Genomic DNA, 17460 nt, shown 5'->3' with positions numbered 1-17460 from the left:
CTCTTGCCTTGGCCCCTTGGAAAGGAAAGCAGGATCAGACATTTTGTCAGCAGAGCTCAAGGCCTCCAGCTCCCCCCACCCCCACCCCAGGGTCAGCTTCCCGGGCTCTGGGCTCTGGGCTCTGCTGCCCGTTTGCACTCTGGGCCCCCAGGTGTCTCCTTGCCTAGAATGTGACCCTGCTGACTCCTCATATTCATCTAGCTAGCAGAGACAAAGCAGGAAGCAGTCTTTGTCTTCCAGGCTCAGCCCCAGATCTGCTCCGTGTGGGCGTGGGCGGCGGCCCCTTCGAGGATCTTTCTGACACACTTGCTGGCTTGGGCTGTGCCCACCTTATACAAATGTGGCTGCCAGCCTGGGCTTTGTGGGCAAAACCCACAGAGGGGATGGCCCGATCCCTCGTGCACTCTCCAGGCCCTCTCTGGGCTCCTTTCCACGGCCCCTGTTTGCCCCACTGACCTTTGTCAAAACACACTGCCCCGGGCCTCCCACCCAAGGGTGCTGAGCGGAGCGAGATCTTCTGAAGCTCGCTTTGGCCCAATGGCCCCGCCAGCCCGTGTGGCCAAGCCGCATCTCTGCTCCAAGCCCATCCCCCGTCCCCATCCCCTACCCAAAGGCTAGCCCCTCACTGGGGGGGTGGGGGGGGCGGGCAGCACGTGGCCCCCTAGCATTGCCTTTCCACAAAGCCACCCCTTTGCAGGTATTCGTGACTGACTGGGCTGGAGTGGGAGCCGGGCTCCCTGGGGCCAAATGGGAAAGGATGTGATTAATCAGGGGGAGGGGGAGGAGAGAGGGAAGGGAGGGGGAGGGGAGAGGCAGTGGGCCCCGGTTCCCGGGGAGCAGTTGGGCAAGGCACTAGGACCTAGAAGGCATCTCTCCACCCTGGCAGGAATTCCTTGCTCGGAGCTCAGACAACAAAGGCAGAGGGTTTCTTTCTCTCAGCATCTCCACCCAACAACCCAGCCCTGGTGAGTGCGGCGGCGGCGGCGGTGGCGGCAGCGGCAGCAGCGGCAGTAGCGGCGGCGCGGCGGCGGCTCCCTGCGCGCGCTGCTTCCCTTCCAGGCAGCATGTAACAGATGTCCGAGGGGGGAAACACGAGGCAAAAATCTGTTGGGCTGCTCAGTCCTGCCCGGCGGTCCCTGTGTGTCCCCCTCGTCTCCCATCCCCCCGGGGGGCTCTCTCCCTTCCCTTCCCTTCGGGCAGGATTGCAATCCCCCAGCCTCTACCTGGGATTTTCTGGTGGAAAAAGTGAGTTGGCTCTGTCTTTGTTTGTAGCGCGCGGAGGTGGGACGTGAGTTTAAGCTGCTGAGTAAAAGGGGCAGGGGCAGGGGCAGGGGAAGGGGGGCGGCAGGTGGGGGGGCAAGGCTCCTGAGGAGAGGAAGGACGGGGGGGGGGTCTCTTGCATTGTGATGGGGCGTAGGGGTGCGGGGACACAATGGTGGGCGCCCCTTCCGAGCTCCCTGGGTTATTGGGGATGGGTGCAAGGGGTCCCCACTTGCCGACCTCCGTCCCCCTCCCTAGTCCCCTGGGCTCCCTGAGCAGCCCATCCCCATCCCCTACCCCCTCCTCGCCCCCAGCCTCCTAACGAGGCGTCAAGAGGCCAGCCTTTTCCAGGGCTGGGGTGGGGGGCGGGGAAGGGGGTCTGGGGAGGTGGGGGTGGGGTGCTCATCCCGGCTTTGCCCAAAGAGAGAGGGGGCGGCCAGGAGCCAGATCCCCAAAGTGAGTAGGTTTGGGGCGGAGGGCGTCGCTCTGCCGCCGCTGCCGCCGCCGCTGCCGCTGCTGCTTACTACTTGGCGCTCAGAACAATGAAAGGTGTGCGTGCCTAGCTTCCCGGGGCTCCCCACCTCCCGCAAAGATGCTTCCCGGGGAAGGGGCCGGCCTTAGCTCGGGCTGGGCAGCAGGAAGGGAAGCCCTTCGTTTTGGAGCAGCCTTCCCAGCATTGCCCAAGGATGTCAGTGGCACTGGGCAATTGACAGGCAGAGCAGGAGAGAGGGTGTGCCCAGCCCACCAGCACAAAGGCCGAGCCTGTTCTCCGAAGCGGACCGAGCAGATCCGCTCACATCGTGGGGGAGCGCCCCATGAATGGCGCCGGGGGTGGGAGCGAGGGGGGTGGAAACAAAGCCGGGCAGCCCTGGGAGAGACAAGGGCCACTTCTGTCTGTGCGGGGAAACTGAGCTGGGGGTGTGGATTATCCCACAGCTGTTGGTGGGGGTGGGGCCCTGAACATCTGCCTGGAATTTCAACTCCCTCCGAGCAAGCAAGCCACTTGCCAGGAAGGCTGGGGCTGGAAGCAGCTTCTCTCCCTCCTGGAAGCACTGCCCAAGGGGCGCCTGTCTCCCTCCCAGGAGAGCCGAGCCAGGAGGGGCTGCAGCTGCCTAGCATTCGCATCCTTCCCCTCCTCATCTCCTTTGGCTTTGCCTTCTGCTCTCCCCCCACCCTGTCCGCCTCAGGTCTCAGAGGTCCACCACAATATGGAACTGGATTTTGGACACTTTGACGAAAGAGACAAGGCGTCCAGGAACATGCGAGGGTCCCGGCTCAATGGGCTTCCCAGCCCTACCCACAGTGCCCACTGCAGCTTCTACAGAACCCGGACCTTGCAGGCTCTGAGCAACGAGAAGAAGGCCAAGAAGGTCCGCTTCTACCGCAATGGCGACCGCTACTTCAAGGGCATCGTGTATGCCGTGTCCACAGACCGCTTCCGCAGCTTCGACGCCTTGCTGGCCGACCTGACTCGCTCACTGTCCGACAACATCAACCTCCCCCAGGGGGTGCGCTACATCTACACCATAGACGGAGGCCGCAAGATCGGCAGCATGGACGAGCTGGAGGAAGGTAACTTGGCTGGCCTGGGGATTACACCCCAACCCCCCAGAGAATATTAGTCTAGAGCTGGAAGGGAACTTTACTGTCATCTAGTCCATCTTCCCCCATTTTACAGAAGAGGAAACTGAGACCCAAAGAGGGGAAAGGACTTGCTTAAGGTCACACAGCAATTAAGTAGCAGAGCCACATTTGGAGCTGAGGTCCCTTGATCCCAGTGCTCTTTCCAGTTGGCCATGAGGCTTGGGTCATGGCATTTAGTGGGAAGTGGTCCTTCAGGGTGAGGTTATATTTCTTCAGTTCGTGTGAAGAAGAGATGGAAATCTGGGTAGGCAAATGGAAGATCTGCCTGCAGATGGGTGCCATAGGCATCAATGGTATCTGCTTCATACCCATTACCTATATTGGGGCTCTTCACCATTGGAGCTGACCAGCAATGGGCTGGATTGCCTCAGGCTCTGGTCACAGGAGGCCCTTAAGCGGAAGCTGCATGTAGAGTCACTTAGGGTGCTAGCATAAAGATGACCCCTTCAGGTATGAATTGGCCTATGACTTCGAAGGTCCCTTTCAGCTCTGGAGTCCCAGGGTTCTTTGGAAGAGTCGGTGGTGGGGATAATCCATGTGAATTCTCTTTCAGGGTTTGAAAGGTAAGAAATCTGCAATGTGGGCATTGCTCCAGAGCATGGCCAAGGGTAGACCGTGGAGCCGATAGGGAAGCGATGAGGCACATTTGGTCATAAAGTGGCCACAAAAGAATTAGCATGCCCAGATCTCCTTAAACTCCAATGGGATGCCATTTTGTAAGTTAAATGTCAATGGAAACAATTCCTCGGATGAGTTCTCAAAGGGTCGCACTCTCAGGTAAGGGGCTACTGCTTATCCTCAGTGCTTCGGAGACCTCCTTTATGTAGGTACTTTCTCCAGTGGTACAGATTTCACCCAAGCCCCACCTTCTCGTCCTGTGGCACTCTTCCCCAAGGCATTCCCAAAATCCCTCACAGGAGACTCAGGCCATGTGCTGAGGCCCTTGCTGCAGGTTTCTTTACATTCCTTGGATAGCAGCGCCATTCTCAGCATGTCTCCCAGTGGCCATGTAACCTGTCCACCTGTCTCTCCAACCATCCATCTCTCTGGGATTCCTTCAGTGTAACATTTGGCATGACATTTGTTACTAGTCATAAGTTGCAGTCCATTAACTCACTCCCTTCATCATGAGTCTCTCTATTGCCTTTTGAGGGACCCATAATTCAGAGTCTTCAGAGATCAAGGGGGCATTCTGTGGTTTGTAGCCACCGCCATGTGGCATCTTTGGAAGAATGTTGGTATTAAAAAAGGTTTTTTGGTTTCAGGGCAAACTTGGGCTCACTGAAAGTGTTGCTTAACTCCCTGGATACCACTCAACCCCCATTTTTCCACCTCTAGGCCTAAATCGCTATACGTGGACAGGGGCAGTCCATGCACTAGTGGGCTGTGGGCTGACTTTGTTCACTTATAGCTTCCCCAAAGCCCCCTCAGGGTGTGTCCCTGAAGCTCATGTGCTATATACAGCCTGTAGAAATACCACCAAAAGCTCTGGCTATGCCCAGCATTTCACTAAGTCTGCTCCGACTAAGATTGGAACTAATCCCCCTGACCTCCCCCAGCTGAATTCCCAGTGGAATTTGGGGCTTTGCCCGACGAGCACATTTTGAGGGCTCTCGACAGCCTGCAGATTTCTGACTAAGTGGCTAAGCCATCCCAGGAAGCCCCACCCACCCACCCAACAGCAAATGGGAAATATCGGGCTTACTAGCTTGGGCCAACCATTTTCTTTATGACCATTTGAGAAAACAATTCAACATTTAACAGGTCTGTTAATCACCTACTGAGTAGCAGGCAGTATTCTCTGCCCTGGGTTGGCAAAGACAAAGAATGAAGTAAGCCCTCCTCACAGGGACCTGGCATCTAAATGGGAGAGTCAGCTAGTACCTATAGAAGGAAGGAGAGCAAATAGATGAAAATTGACACCAAGGAGTGACGTCCAAAGTGGTTTGAGAGGAAGGATGCCAGCACTTGGGAGATGGGAACCAGGAAAAGCTTCCCAAAGACGGTGATTTTTGAGCTGCATCTTGAAGATAGCCAGAGACTCTGTGGGGCCAGACGGGTTTTGATTTTATCCTAGAAAGAGGAGTCGATTGAACAGGAGAGTCCTAGGTTCAGATTTTTCCTTAAGGAAAATCATTTTGGCCAAAGGGAGTAGGATGTAGTGAAAAGGAGAGAGCTGTATGAGTGGAGAGAAGGGTTTGGATGTGGGAGATGTTGTGTGGGTAGAAAGGGCAATATTGGGAAGCTGAGTCAATGTGAGGGGAGAGTAAGGAATCCAGGAAAGTGTTGAGATTGTGAACCTGAGACACTGGAAAGGCCATTCATTGTGCCTTGGACAGAAATAGGCGAGTTTAGAAGGAGGGAGGGTTGGGGGGCAGGCAGACAATGAGTTCAGCTTTAGAGATGGCAAGGAGTTTTAGATATCTCTGGGACATCCAGGTCAAGATGTCTAATGAGAATTTGGTGATGTGGGACCAAAGCTCAAGGGAAAGATGGGGGGTTGGACACATAGGTATATTTGGGAGTCTGCATAAAGATGATAGTTTAACCCATGGTAGCTGATGAGGTGACCAAGAAAGGGAAGGAACATATAGGGGCACAATAGGAGCCACAGCAACACCCACAATTTAAGAAGCATGAGGTGAATGGCGAGCCAGAAAAGGAGATTGAGAAGGAGCTTCTGATAACTAGAAAGCTGATCGGACAAGGATCAGCACTGAGAAAAAGTCACCAGATTTCCCAGTTAAATCCTTGGAAAGTTTGGACAGAGCAATTTCAGTCAAGTGGAAATCACATTGCTGAGGTTTGAAGAATCAGTGAGAAGAGAGAAAATGAAGTGTAGACACCTTTTCCCAGAACATTAGTTGGAAAATAGAGGCAAGAGATAAGATGGTAGTTTATTTTTTAAGGGCAAGAGAGATTGGGGAATATTTGGAAGGAAACAATTGATAGATAGAGGTAGAAGATGATGGATAGGGGAATGATTGAGGATGCTATCCATTAGAGAAGATGGAAGGGGATGGGGATATAGAACAGATATGGCAAAGAGAAAGGGGACCTCTTTGTCAGAGACTGGAGGAAAGGAAGGAAGACCGGGGATATCTAGTCAGGGGATGTGGAGGTGAAAAGAAGGGGAGAAGGAGAAACTCAGGCCAAATGATCTCCATTTTTTCTGTTAGTAAGAGACAGGGAGGAGGAGGTGGTGGTGGTGTAGGGGCTCCGGGAAAGAAGGGAAGGTTTGGAATAACGTTTATGGGGTGTGAAATGATGAATCAATTAGGGAGAAATAAAAGGACTGCCTTGCTAAAGTGAGATCCCAGGTGAGGATGCGGGATGGGGTTGTCATGGACACAGCATGGTTGTGAAACTACCTCTAGCTCCCTTCAGTAACTTAAAGAGAAGTAGAGGAGTACTCCCTGGTGGGAGTAATCCAGGACTGAGGCTTGACAGGACAAAGGGACCTGAGATTCAAGAGTAGAGGATCAAAGTATCTACTACGTACAGGGTATTGTGCCCCTTACTGGAAATACAGAGGTGGAAAATAACAGTCCCTGCTCTCAAGAAGCTTACAGTCTACTGGGAAGATAAGATATCTGGATAAATAAATCCTAGGCAGAATGAGAGAAGCAGAAAGCATAGTGCAAAGTATCAGAGGCTATTTGAAAAGGGAGCTATCAGGAAGGCTTTGTGGACAAGGTGGCTCCGGAGTTGAGCCTTGGTTTTCAACACACAAGGGGGTGGGGCAGTGTGGCTAATGGACCAGCCAAAATTAGGGAATCAGATAAAAAATAAATGGGAAGGAGTAGTGGAAGAGAAGGCTGAAAAGGCAGGTTGGAGCCACATAATGGTCATCAAAGGATAGGGATCATCATTGGGAAGAGTCAGGCAGAAATCCAGGGCCTGGCCCACTAGAACCCCTCATTTGGTGACATGGATATGGCCCACCCCACAGGGTGACCTAAGAAACCACGTGGTGTCTCATCTGGCTCTGTGACGCCATCCCAATGCTTTGGAATCCATTCCTTACCGAGGATGCTCTAAACAAGACTTAAGTACTTCTATTCCACTATGTGCTGGCCAGCTAAGGCCTTTGGGGGCCCCCTCTGGTGGGAAGGGCAGCACACTGAATGAAGGTTAACATTGGTAGCAGGAGCTCAGCCAGCATTTCCTCCGACCACCTATGCTAGGAGTGGTGTATGGTTCCATTAGCTGGCAGAAGCACCCCTTTTGTAAGATGCTCTGCTCAGGAACCAGACACACCTCTGGGGTGGTAGAGAAGCAGGAACGGTCAAGATGAATTTGGGGAGGGTAACTGATGAGGAAGGCCAGTGTGAAAAGGTTATGGCTTACTCCCTTGGGTCCTGTGGCACTGGCCATGTTAGACCTCTTTTCCCATTCCTTCTCAAGGTCCTTTGGTCTCATGTGAATCTCTGTGGGGTTGAATTGGCTTTGCCCAATGACTTACCAATACTCATGGCCACTGTTGCCTTGGCTACTTGCCTTGGCTCATTCAGCTCCTACAACATGGGAAGACCAGAGGCTGATGGCCCTATCACCTGAGCCTTCTGTTGTCATGGGAGAAGCCAACAGAGCCCACTAGAATGCTTGAGTTAGAGACAATGAGCAGTGTTCTGTTCTTTCTCCTCCATTCCATGGGGGCCTTTGGAGATCAGGGAAACATATAGAACACAGTCCATATTGATGTTTCCTGCTAGAGTCACCTTGGGTAAGGGCATGCAGATGTTAACAGCAGTGAGGGGTGGGCAGGGATACTTACAGCCTGGTGGAAACCATGCCAGGAGAAGTGGCTTTTGAATGTCCATAGGCTTTTCAGGGCTTCAGTGTGTAAGAAATGGCTGATTTGGGGAAGGCCGGATTTTGGGGATTCATTCCTGGCTCCATTCCAACCAGATCCCTTCTTCCTAAAAATCTACTGGGTAGGGGTACTGTGCTGATACTGACCCTTCTAATTAGCTCTTCTGGGCTGGACCAGGCAGTGCCAGGTTTTTCATGGACCAGCCTCTCTAGTAAGAAACACTTTAAGTGCCTACTATGTGCCAAGCCCTGGAAGGTGATGGGGAGACACAAACATAAAAGAGACGCTGGCCTCGAGGAGCCACTGATGTAAGTCCTCTGCCTTTGCTGTACCTCCTTCCTTTGCCCTCCACACAAATTATCTTGAATTTCTAATTGCCCGCTGAGCAGCTGGCCCAATAGATAGATCCTACCTACACCTCAGTTCCATCAAAACCATACCTGGCCCTCCTCCAGACTTGCCAATTTCTGCTGCCACCATTAACCACAATTGTCTTTAGTGCCCCGTCTCCTTCTCCTCATATCTGGTCAGCTGCCAGGCCAAATGATTCCATCTCTCACATCTGTGTCCTCCCCACTGCCAGTTGCCTCCCTGGGGCAGGCTCTCCTCACCTCACACTTCCTTGGTCTGCCTGCCTCCAGGTTCTCTCCACTCCGGTTCATCCTCTACTCAGCTGCCCAAATGGGCTTCCTCCCACCCAAATCTGATCCTGTCACCTTCCTTCCCTCTTTTTTTTTTAATTTTATAGTATTTTATTTGATCATTTCCATGCATTATTCATTAAAGACAAAGATCATTGCCTTCCTTCCCTCTTACCTCATTCACACATTCATTAAACATTAGGGATTCTTCCACCTTTCTCAGAAAAATACAGGCTCCTCAGCTTGACATTCAGGGCGTCCTTCCCTCTCCAGCCCAGCTCTACCCCACCTACCGCCCTTCTTTTACACCCCTTCCCTTCACACATTCTATATTCCCATCAAACCAGATGACTCATGGTGGGTTCTTCACTCCATCTCGGTTTCAAACAAGCCTTCATGGGGTGGGTGAGTGGGCGGGCAGGCTTCCTTCTTCCTGCTTGCTACCTGTTGGACTTCTCTGCCTTCCTGGCCCAGCTTTGGAGCAGCCTCACCCATGAGGATTTTGCTGACCAGCCCTCCCCTAGCTGAAAAGGATCTCTCCCTCCTTCAGTTTTCAGAAAATACCCTGGCTGGCCCTCAGCTTTGCCCTGTGTGGCATTTATTTCTTTGTACACTTGTCTTACTCCCCACCCCATTTGACTGTAACCTTCTTGTAGGCAGGGACTGGAGAGTTTGCCATCTTTGTAGCTCTAGTCAGTGCCTGGCCCAGGACCATAGTAAATGCCTGCCATGAAACTAAATGAACTTGAAGCACGGCATCCATTTGCCCAGTGGTCTTTTCTGTAGTCTTCCTGCCCAAGTGTTCCTCAGAGCCGGAGAATGGGAGGGCAGCTAGCTTAGGAAGACAAATTCGGGGCTAGGTCTCAGGAGTGCCGAGAGCTGATTTGGCCAGTAACCCCGATCTGTGCCTCCTGCCCAAGAACCATAAGCCAGTCTTCCCTTCTGCCAAGGCACATGAGAACTTAGTAGAAGGAGGTACTTGAGGAGGAAGTGTAGTACCATTGATTAAGGGGGCTCTTGTCAATCATTATGCTAATCCTAGCCAAGGGTTCAACAGCGATAAGATGTCTCCATGGAGCCACAGCTTTGTGGAAGTGGGCCAACCCAATGGGAGTGTGAGGGGATCCCTCCAGCCCTGGGGCTAAAATAGAAGCCATCAGGAAGTCCTAAATGGTTTGCCCTGTTCTGCTGTAGGTGCAGAATTGCCTAGACAGGGTGGGTCTGACTTCCCCCAGCATTGGTGGGAACATTGCTACAGATCCCTTTCTACCACTCCTTTGGGTCACTCAGTCATGCTCTCAGGCGGCTTCCATCTGCTGAAACAGAGCAACACCAACAAAGCAAGGCCTTCCATAGCTGGGAAGCATGTGCGGGTAATGGAGATCAGTGTTTCATAAAAGGGACAGACCCACATGTCTAGGTATGTGGGTGTATGTGCCATGTAAAACCTCAGAGCTGGAAGGAACCCTCAATAGCCACCAAGTCCAGCTACCTAAACTGCATCCCCTGTGCCGACAACCAGTCCTCACGTTTTCTTGTCTTCCCTTCCTTCAGTCAGCCTCCTAACTTGTGAGGTGAACTTAGACATCCTGGAAGCAAAGGCCCTCCCCCTTCTTACCCTCTACTACTGCCATCCCATGACTGGGCTTCCTCTCTCCCGGTTAACAGCCTCCTTCCCAGGGGACCATTCTTTGCCAGCTGTGGCCGGATGGGAAACATCTGTGGAAAGGTGTTGCTTGCTTCCTAAGGCCAGGAGAATGCCATGCCTGCACAGGGAGCTCAAGGCCCGCTCTTCTGTCTCCACTCAAGCTGTGGGGCCTACTTTGGTCCAGCTTAGATGGCTGCTCCCCCTGCCTGAGCCAAGATTAAGGGAGGGCTCTTCAGGTGGGGCATTATTTCTCCTTCCTGCACCCCCCCTCTGGCAGAACACCTCTTAAAGACTCCCCTGGGGAGAGGAGTTACATTCTTTCCAAGGGCCAGGCCAAGAGGGGAAGGAGAAACAGCCCAAGTGGGGGCAAGGGCCCAAGACAAGCTTGGCCTCCTGTCTGGTTTTGCCCAGTCCCACTAAAAGTTGTCAGAGTCATTTGTGGTGGTGGTGGCAGCGGCAACTGCTGCTGCGGCTGCTGCTGCTGCTGCTGCTGCTGCTGCCACTTCAGTGGATTCTGGGAGTGGGCTTAGGCTCCTGAGACTTGAAGGGCTCTCATCCTATGTATAGTTCAACACTAAGGGCCCCAGGCCCAAAGCAGATGAGTGGGTGCCCCCCTCAAGGAGATTTAGTTAAGTCAGCAGGATCCCATCTTCCACCTCACCAGGTACCAGGCAGTCTCCCCAAAGTGCAGTCAGTACATGCTTTGGAGACCATGAGAAAAAGGAGCATCAAGGAAAGAATCTAGGGGACCTTGGGGTCAAAGGATAGAGACCTTGAAGAGACCCTCAGCAGAGCTCACTTGGACCACAGCCCTCCCTCCCCTACATTATTTACACAGAAGGATGCTAGGGCCTAGGGACTGCCTCTGCTTCTGCTGGTGGTGGGTGGGGTGAGTCACTCCATCCCTAGGTTGAGTGGTTGCTCCCACCTTGAGATGAGTAGGAATGTGCCTTTCTCACTTCTTTCCCCCAGACCTTCCTCCCTCTTTTCCTTCTCCCTTTCCTCCCCTCCTGGCCTCTTTGCTCTTACTTCTTTTCATCCTTGATCTCTTATCTCCCTCCCTCCACCCCCTCTCTCTTTCATTCATCCTTTTCATTCCTTCCTCTCTCCCTTCTCCCATCCCTGGTCCCTCCTGGGCCAGGGATTTTTGCTCCACTCACTCAAACCACATTTGGCTGATGGCTTTTGCTATCTGCTAAGATCTCCACCACTAGACTTGCTCTGAGGATCAAACTGCCCCAAAGTGCGCCTTTGATGGTGGACGGTCCAGCTCCAAGACCACATCAATCTGTTGGTGTCTCTGGCTTTGCTTAACCTCCTGGTTTTTCCCTTAGGTGAAAGCTATGTGTGCTCCTCAGACAACTTCTTCAAGAAGGTGGAGTATGCCAAGAATGCCAACCCCAACTGGTCAGTCAATGTGAAGACCTCGGCCAATCTGAAAGCTCCCCAGTCCCTGGCCAGCAGCCATAGTGCCCAGGCAAGGGAGAACAAGGACTTTGTTCGGCCCAAGCTGGTGACCATCATCCGCAGTGGGGTGAAGCCCCGCAAAGCTGTGCGGGTGCTCTTGAACAAGAAGACAGCCCACTCCTTTGAGCAAGTCCTCACAGACATCACCGAAGCTATCAAACTGGAGACAGGGGTGGTCAAAAAGCTATACACCCTGGATGGGAAACAGGTAGGTGCCTGGGCTGAGAAGCCCTCTGCCCCTCCCTTGGCGGGATCCCTACGGGAACAACAGTAGCTCACCTTCCCACCCCATGCCCTCATGGTATACATGGGAGAGGCTGGCCGACCTAGTGAGCCGGCTGTGCCTAGAGGGGTGGGAGCTCTGCTCCACATCCCAGCAGCAAGTTCCCGAGGCATAGGAATAATGGAGTTAGAGCTGGTGAGGTCCTTGGAGATCAGCTCATCCAAATATACAGCTCATTAGGAATAGAAGGCGTTGCGGTGGGCAATGAAAACTGAGGTTTCTATCTGGCATTGTTGACCTTTGTAAAATGTGTGAGACAGCCCATCTTTCGAGGCTCCCAGCTAGCCCTTTGGGGCACATACAGATATTATCCATCACATAGAAGAAGATGAAACGAGGCCCAGAGAGCAAGTGACTTGCCCATCAGTGCACAACTAGTCCATGTCAGGGTCTAGACTCCAATAATGCTGCAGCCGTGCAGAAATGGGACTTGTTCTACCACTCAATGTCGTTTGGGTCCCCTGCATCACAGGCTGCCCAGGCTAGTTTCCCTTGTTGTTCCTCTGGTTTTTTTGAAGGAAAAATGATCCCTAAAGTGAATCCAAAAATGATGGGCTGCTCTGCTTCTGGGAGAAAGGGAGCTCTAGCAGATGTCTGGATAATCGACGTCTACCCCCAACCCCATCCCTACTCACTACCAGTCCCTATATCTGTGCGGGCCTCATGACCTGCCCCTTCCCAGGTGTACTTCCTCCATGGCGAGGCACCTGTCAACCCTCTAGTCCAAAAGCAGCTCTCAGGTACTACCTTCCTAACCAGCTGTTCACTTCCCAAACCCTTGCATTTGATGGCCAAAGAAAACATAGCCAGGCCGGCGTCAGGTCTCCCCGCCTCCACTTCGGACCACTTCTTTTCCCATTGGACCCTTCCATCTGCTTCCTTTAGGAGCATTTCTTTCTTCCTAACAACCTGGAACATGGACAGATTTTCCTAGTTCCTTTGTCTTCTTCAAGAGGGAGATGAGATAGATGAACCTACACTCAGAACTTGGAGAACAGTCTCTGGGCCTCAGTTTCCTGAAGCGTAAAATGGAGTGGGAGTGAGCTAGATGATCTCTATGGGCCTTGCCAGCTCTTAATCTGGATACTCAATTGTTCCTGATTCCTCAGTTTATGACATTAAGCCAGGGCTAGAGTGGGGAAGTGGTCATTGGGGGATGATATAGGAGGAGCCAGAACTGCTGGCCCCCTGGTTTGTGGCACCCATAAGTGTGACTCTCTTCTGATCTGTGAAAAAAAGGGGGCAGCTTGGGACAGCTCAGTGGCTCTCTGGCTAAAGAGCCAGGCCTGGAGTCTGGATGACCTGGGTTCAAATCTGACCTCAGACACTTCCTAGGTGTGTGACCCTGGGCAAGTCACTTAACCCCATTTGTCTAGCCCTTGCCACTTTTCTGCCTTGGAATTGATACTTAGTATTGATGCTAAGATTACAAGTAAGGGTTTAAAAAAAAAGAAAGGGGGCAAAAACAACAGTAAGAATTTGGCTTCTATCTGTCATCCTGAGAAGTGGGGACTCCCTAGGCTGGTGGCTACACCCCTTAGCTGCCCTCTGGGTCACCTCCATGGAGTGCTTGAGTCCCTCTCCCTTAAGGATCCCTGACCTGGAATAAATTGGAGAAGTCATGGTTCTCCCAGACCAAAGTTGGTGCCTATGTGGCTAAAATGGGACCCTGCTGACAGTATGCCAAGAAGAGAAACAAAGCTTGATTAGCCGACTTCACCAACCCATGGTTCTTGCTCTCTGATCAGAAGGTGGGCCATAGCCAGAGGTGCCATTTTGGAACCTGTCCCAATTGTTCTTGTCTTTACCCTAACCCCAATTTCTCTGGGTTTGGGGGGAGCTCTTATCCTCTCATCTCCTGATCCAGGGTTTGGGTGGCACTATCCCAGCGGGATGTCGGCTCCTCAAGGGCAGAGTTCTTGTTGTATCCCTGGAACTTCAAACAGTGCCAGTAACATAAGTGTTTGTGGAATAAAGTGGAATTGGATCCATGGCAGAAGAGGGCACAGATTGCCCTTCCCGACCGAATTCCAGTCTATTTGAAGTGTGTCCCTCCTGTCTTCAGGAGACGCAAATGACCAATATCATGCTCCTGATATAGGAATGTGGTTGAGAGGCAATTATTCAGTGGGGAGCACAGAGTAGACCTGCTGACTTCAAATAGATGGCAGAAAAACAGATCGGTTGCTGGAGGCCTGGAACAGGGAATGGAACCAACAGGAAACTGAGGAGGCCACTGAGGGAGGCCAAGAACCCAGCCAAAGGGAATCAGCGAAGGAAAATAGCCCTTGGCAGGGAGTGGTTTTTCCCTGACCTGGAGGTCTCCTTAGGGGAGATGTGCTTCAGTTGCTAGTGCTGAGCAAGGACAGAGAAAAAGGCACAGTGTGCCAAAAAATGCCCAATATTTGAATTGTAAGGGGTACACCAGCAGAAAAAACCACCCAGGTATGGGGGGGGGTGCCATGGGGTGTGGGGCCCAGAATCAACTTCTTCATGGTCACGAGTGCATAAAGAAGAAGACAGCGAATCTCTTATTGACTTAGGCATGATACACTGGTGGGTAGGCCACAGGCCAGCATGCCAACTCAGGATTGGAGCATCTTGTCTTATCTTGAGGGTTAACTGTTCCAGGGGGATCCTGGAGTATAGAGTATGTTTTGGAGACAGAAAGAGAGAGGGAGACAGAGGCAAAGAAAGAGAGAAAGAGAGAGAGACAGTATAAAAAGAGAGAGATAGAAAGAAAAGAGAAACAGAGGAGACGGGGAGAAAGAGCAGGAGAAAGACAGTAGAGAGACAGTGACAGACAGAGAGATAGAGAGAAAGGAAGGATAGAGGGACATGATAAAGAGAGAGACATAGAAAGAGAAGAGAATGAGAAAGAGAGACAGAGGGAGAAAGAACAGGAGAAAGATAACAGAGAGAGAGACAGAGAAAAGAGAGAAGACATGGAGAGAGAAGGAAAGGATAGAGGGATATGATAGAGAGAACCAAAGAAAGAAGGGAAGTAGAGAGAGAGAGAGAGAGACAGAAGGAGAAAGAACAAAAGAGAGAAAGAGAGATGGGTGGGACAGGAAGAACAAGAGAAAGAGGAGAGAGAGACAGAGACAGAGAGAGGATAGGAAGAGAGAAGGGAAGGATAGGGGGACATGATAAAGAGAGATAGAAAAAAGAGGAGAAAGACAGAGAGAGAAAGAACTGGAGGAAGATGAGAGACACAGAGAGAGACGATAGGGAGAGAGCAGGGAAGAATAGAGGGACATGATTAAGAGAAAAAGTGAAGAGAAAGAAAGGGGAGAACGACAGAAGAGGGAGGGAGAGAGAGAAGATAGGGAGAGAGAGGGGGAGGGATAGGGAGAAAGAAGGGAAGAATAGAGGCATATGATAGAGAAAGAGAAAAGAAGGTGAGGGAGATAGAGAAAAGAGAGAAACAGAAAATATAGTGAGAGAGATAAGGGCAGAGTAGAGGTACATGATAAAGAGACAGAGAAGGGAGGGGGAGAGACAGAGGGAGAAAGAACAGGAGAAAGAAGAGGGAGAGAGAGAGAAAGAGAGATGGGTGGGGCAGAAAGAACAACATAAAGACAGGAGAGAGAGAGGAAGATAAGTTAAGAAGAGAGACAGACAAAGTAGGAGAAGGACAGAAGAGGGAGAGACAGGGAGAGAAGGGAAGGCTAGAGGGACATAATAAAGAGAAAGAGAAGAGGAGAGAGACAGAGGGAGATAGCAGGAGAAAGACAGAAAAGGGACAGAGACAGAAAGAGAACAAGAGAAAGATGGGAGACAGAGAAGATGGGGAGAGAAGGGAAGGATAGAGGGACATGATGAAGAGAGACAAATGAAGAGAGAGAGGTAGAAAGAGCAAGAGAAAGACAGATGAAGGGGAGAGAGAAGATAGAAAGAAAGGAGGGATAGAGGGATATGACAAAGGGAGAGAAAGAGGGGGAAAGAGCAGGAGAAAGGCAGAGAGACAGACAAAGATAGAGAAAGAGAAGATGTGGAGAGGGAAGGGAAGGATAGAGAGACATGTTAAAAGAAAGAGTCAGAGAAGAGAAGAAAAGAGAGTCAATGAGAGAAAGGGCAGAAGAAAGAAGATGGAGAGACAGGGAGAAAGAACAAGAGAGAGACAGATGGAGAAAGACAAAGAGAAGATAGGGAGAGAGAAGGGAAGGAGAGAGAGACAGAAAGAGAAGAGAAGGGAGAGATAAAGAGTGAGAAAGAACAGGAGAAAGACAGGAGAGAGAAAGAGAGGAACAGAGACAGAGAAGATAAGGAGAGAAGGTAAGGATAGAGGGATAAGATGAAGAGAGAAAAAGTGAAGAGGAAGAAAGAGGGAGAAAGACAGAGATAAGAGACAGAAAGAGAAGATAGGGAGACAAAAGGGAAAGATAGAAAGACATGATGAGAGAGAAAGAGAGGGGGAGTGGGGGAAAGAAGGGAAAGATAGAGGGATATGATAGAGAGAGACAAAAAGAGAAGAAAAGGGGAGGGAGAGAGAGAAGGTAGGGAGAGAAGAGAAGGGTAGAGGTACAAGATAAGGGAGAGAGACAGAAAAAGAACAGGAGAAAGAAGAGGGATACAGAGAGAAAGAGAGATGGGTAGGGCAGAAAAAAAACAAGAGAGTGAGACAGAGGCAGAAAGAGAGAGAGACAGAGAGAAGAAGAAGAAGACTGCCCCTCTAGGGACATGATAAAGAGAGACAAAGGAAGAGAAGAAGGGAGGGAGGGAGAGAGAGAGAGAAAGACGAAAGACAGGAGGGGAGAAAGAGCAAATATAGGGAGAGAGAAGGGAAGGATAGAGGGATATAATAAAGAGAAGAGAAGGAGAGAGAGAGGAAAAAAGAGCAAGAGAAAGCAGAGGGGGGAGAGACAGTGAGAAAACAGGGAGATAGAAGCAAAGGATAGAGGGATATGATAAAGAGAGAGACAGGGAAAGAGAAGGGAAGGGGGAGAGAGTCAGGGAGAAAGAGAGAGAGAGAGATGTGTGGAGCAGAAAGGACAAGAGAAACACAGGAGACAGAGAGAGAACACTGGGAGAGAGGAGTGAAGGATAGAGGGACAGGATGAAAAGAGAGAGACAGAAAGAGAAGGGAAGGAGAGAGAGAAAGAGTAGGAGAAAGACAGAAGATGGAGAGACAAATAGACAGGAAGTAAGAACAAGAGACAGACATGAGAGACAGAGACAGGCAAGGTAGGGAGAGAAAGAAGACTGGGAGAGATAAGGGAAGGATAGTGGAACATGAAGAAGAGACAGAGAAAGAGAAGGGAAGGAGAGAGAGACAGAGAAAGGAGGAGAAAGAAGAGGGAGAGAGACAGAACAAGAGAAGAGAGACAGAATATAGGGAGAGAGAAGGGAAGGATAGAGGGACATGATAAAGAAAGAGACAAGAAAGAAAGAGCAGGAGAAAGACAGAGAGAGAGACAGAGACAAAGATAGTGACAGAGGATAAGGATAGAGAGAGACATGATAAGAGAGAGAGAGAGAACGAGCAGAAGAAAAACAGAAGATGGAGTGACAGAGACAGGGAGAAAGAACAAGAGAAAGACATGAGAGAGACAGAGGTACAGGCAAGGATGGGAGAGAGAGAATACTGGGAGAGAGAAGTGAAGAATAGAGGGACATGATGAAAAGAGAGATAGAGAAAGAGAAGGGAAGGAGAGAGAGACAGAGAAAGCAGGAGAAAGACAGAAGAGGAATAGAGACA

The 17460-nt window shown here is 51.1% G+C and overlaps 1 protein-coding gene across 4 annotated transcripts in view; it reads left to right on the top strand.

The window, feature by feature from the left end:
* Positions 1-826: 826 nt before the first annotated feature.
* DCX (doublecortin) overlaps positions 827-17460 on the top strand; it is a 53363-nt gene continuing 36729 nt past the window's right edge. The window contains exons 1-3 of one of the 4 annotated variants that reach the window (XM_056809798.1): positions 827-965; positions 2448-2832; positions 11344-11684. In XM_056809798.1, the coding sequence (XP_056665776.1) occupies positions 2469-2832; positions 11344-11684 (705 nt within the window). In that variant the 5' untranslated portion in view covers positions 827-965; positions 2448-2468. Of the gene's footprint in view, positions 1246-1672; positions 1810-2447; positions 2833-11343; positions 11685-17460 lie in introns of those variants that run through there. The other 3 variants (XM_056809795.1, XM_056809796.1, XM_056809797.1) reach the window with 3 other exon arrangements.

Source organism: Monodelphis domestica, chromosome X (genome assembly GCF_027887165.1).
Source record: "Monodelphis domestica isolate mMonDom1 chromosome X, mMonDom1.pri, whole genome shotgun sequence".
Taxonomy (NCBI): domain Eukaryota; kingdom Metazoa; phylum Chordata; class Mammalia; order Didelphimorphia; family Didelphidae; genus Monodelphis; species Monodelphis domestica.
This window is presented reverse-complemented; position numbering and strand designations above follow the sequence as displayed.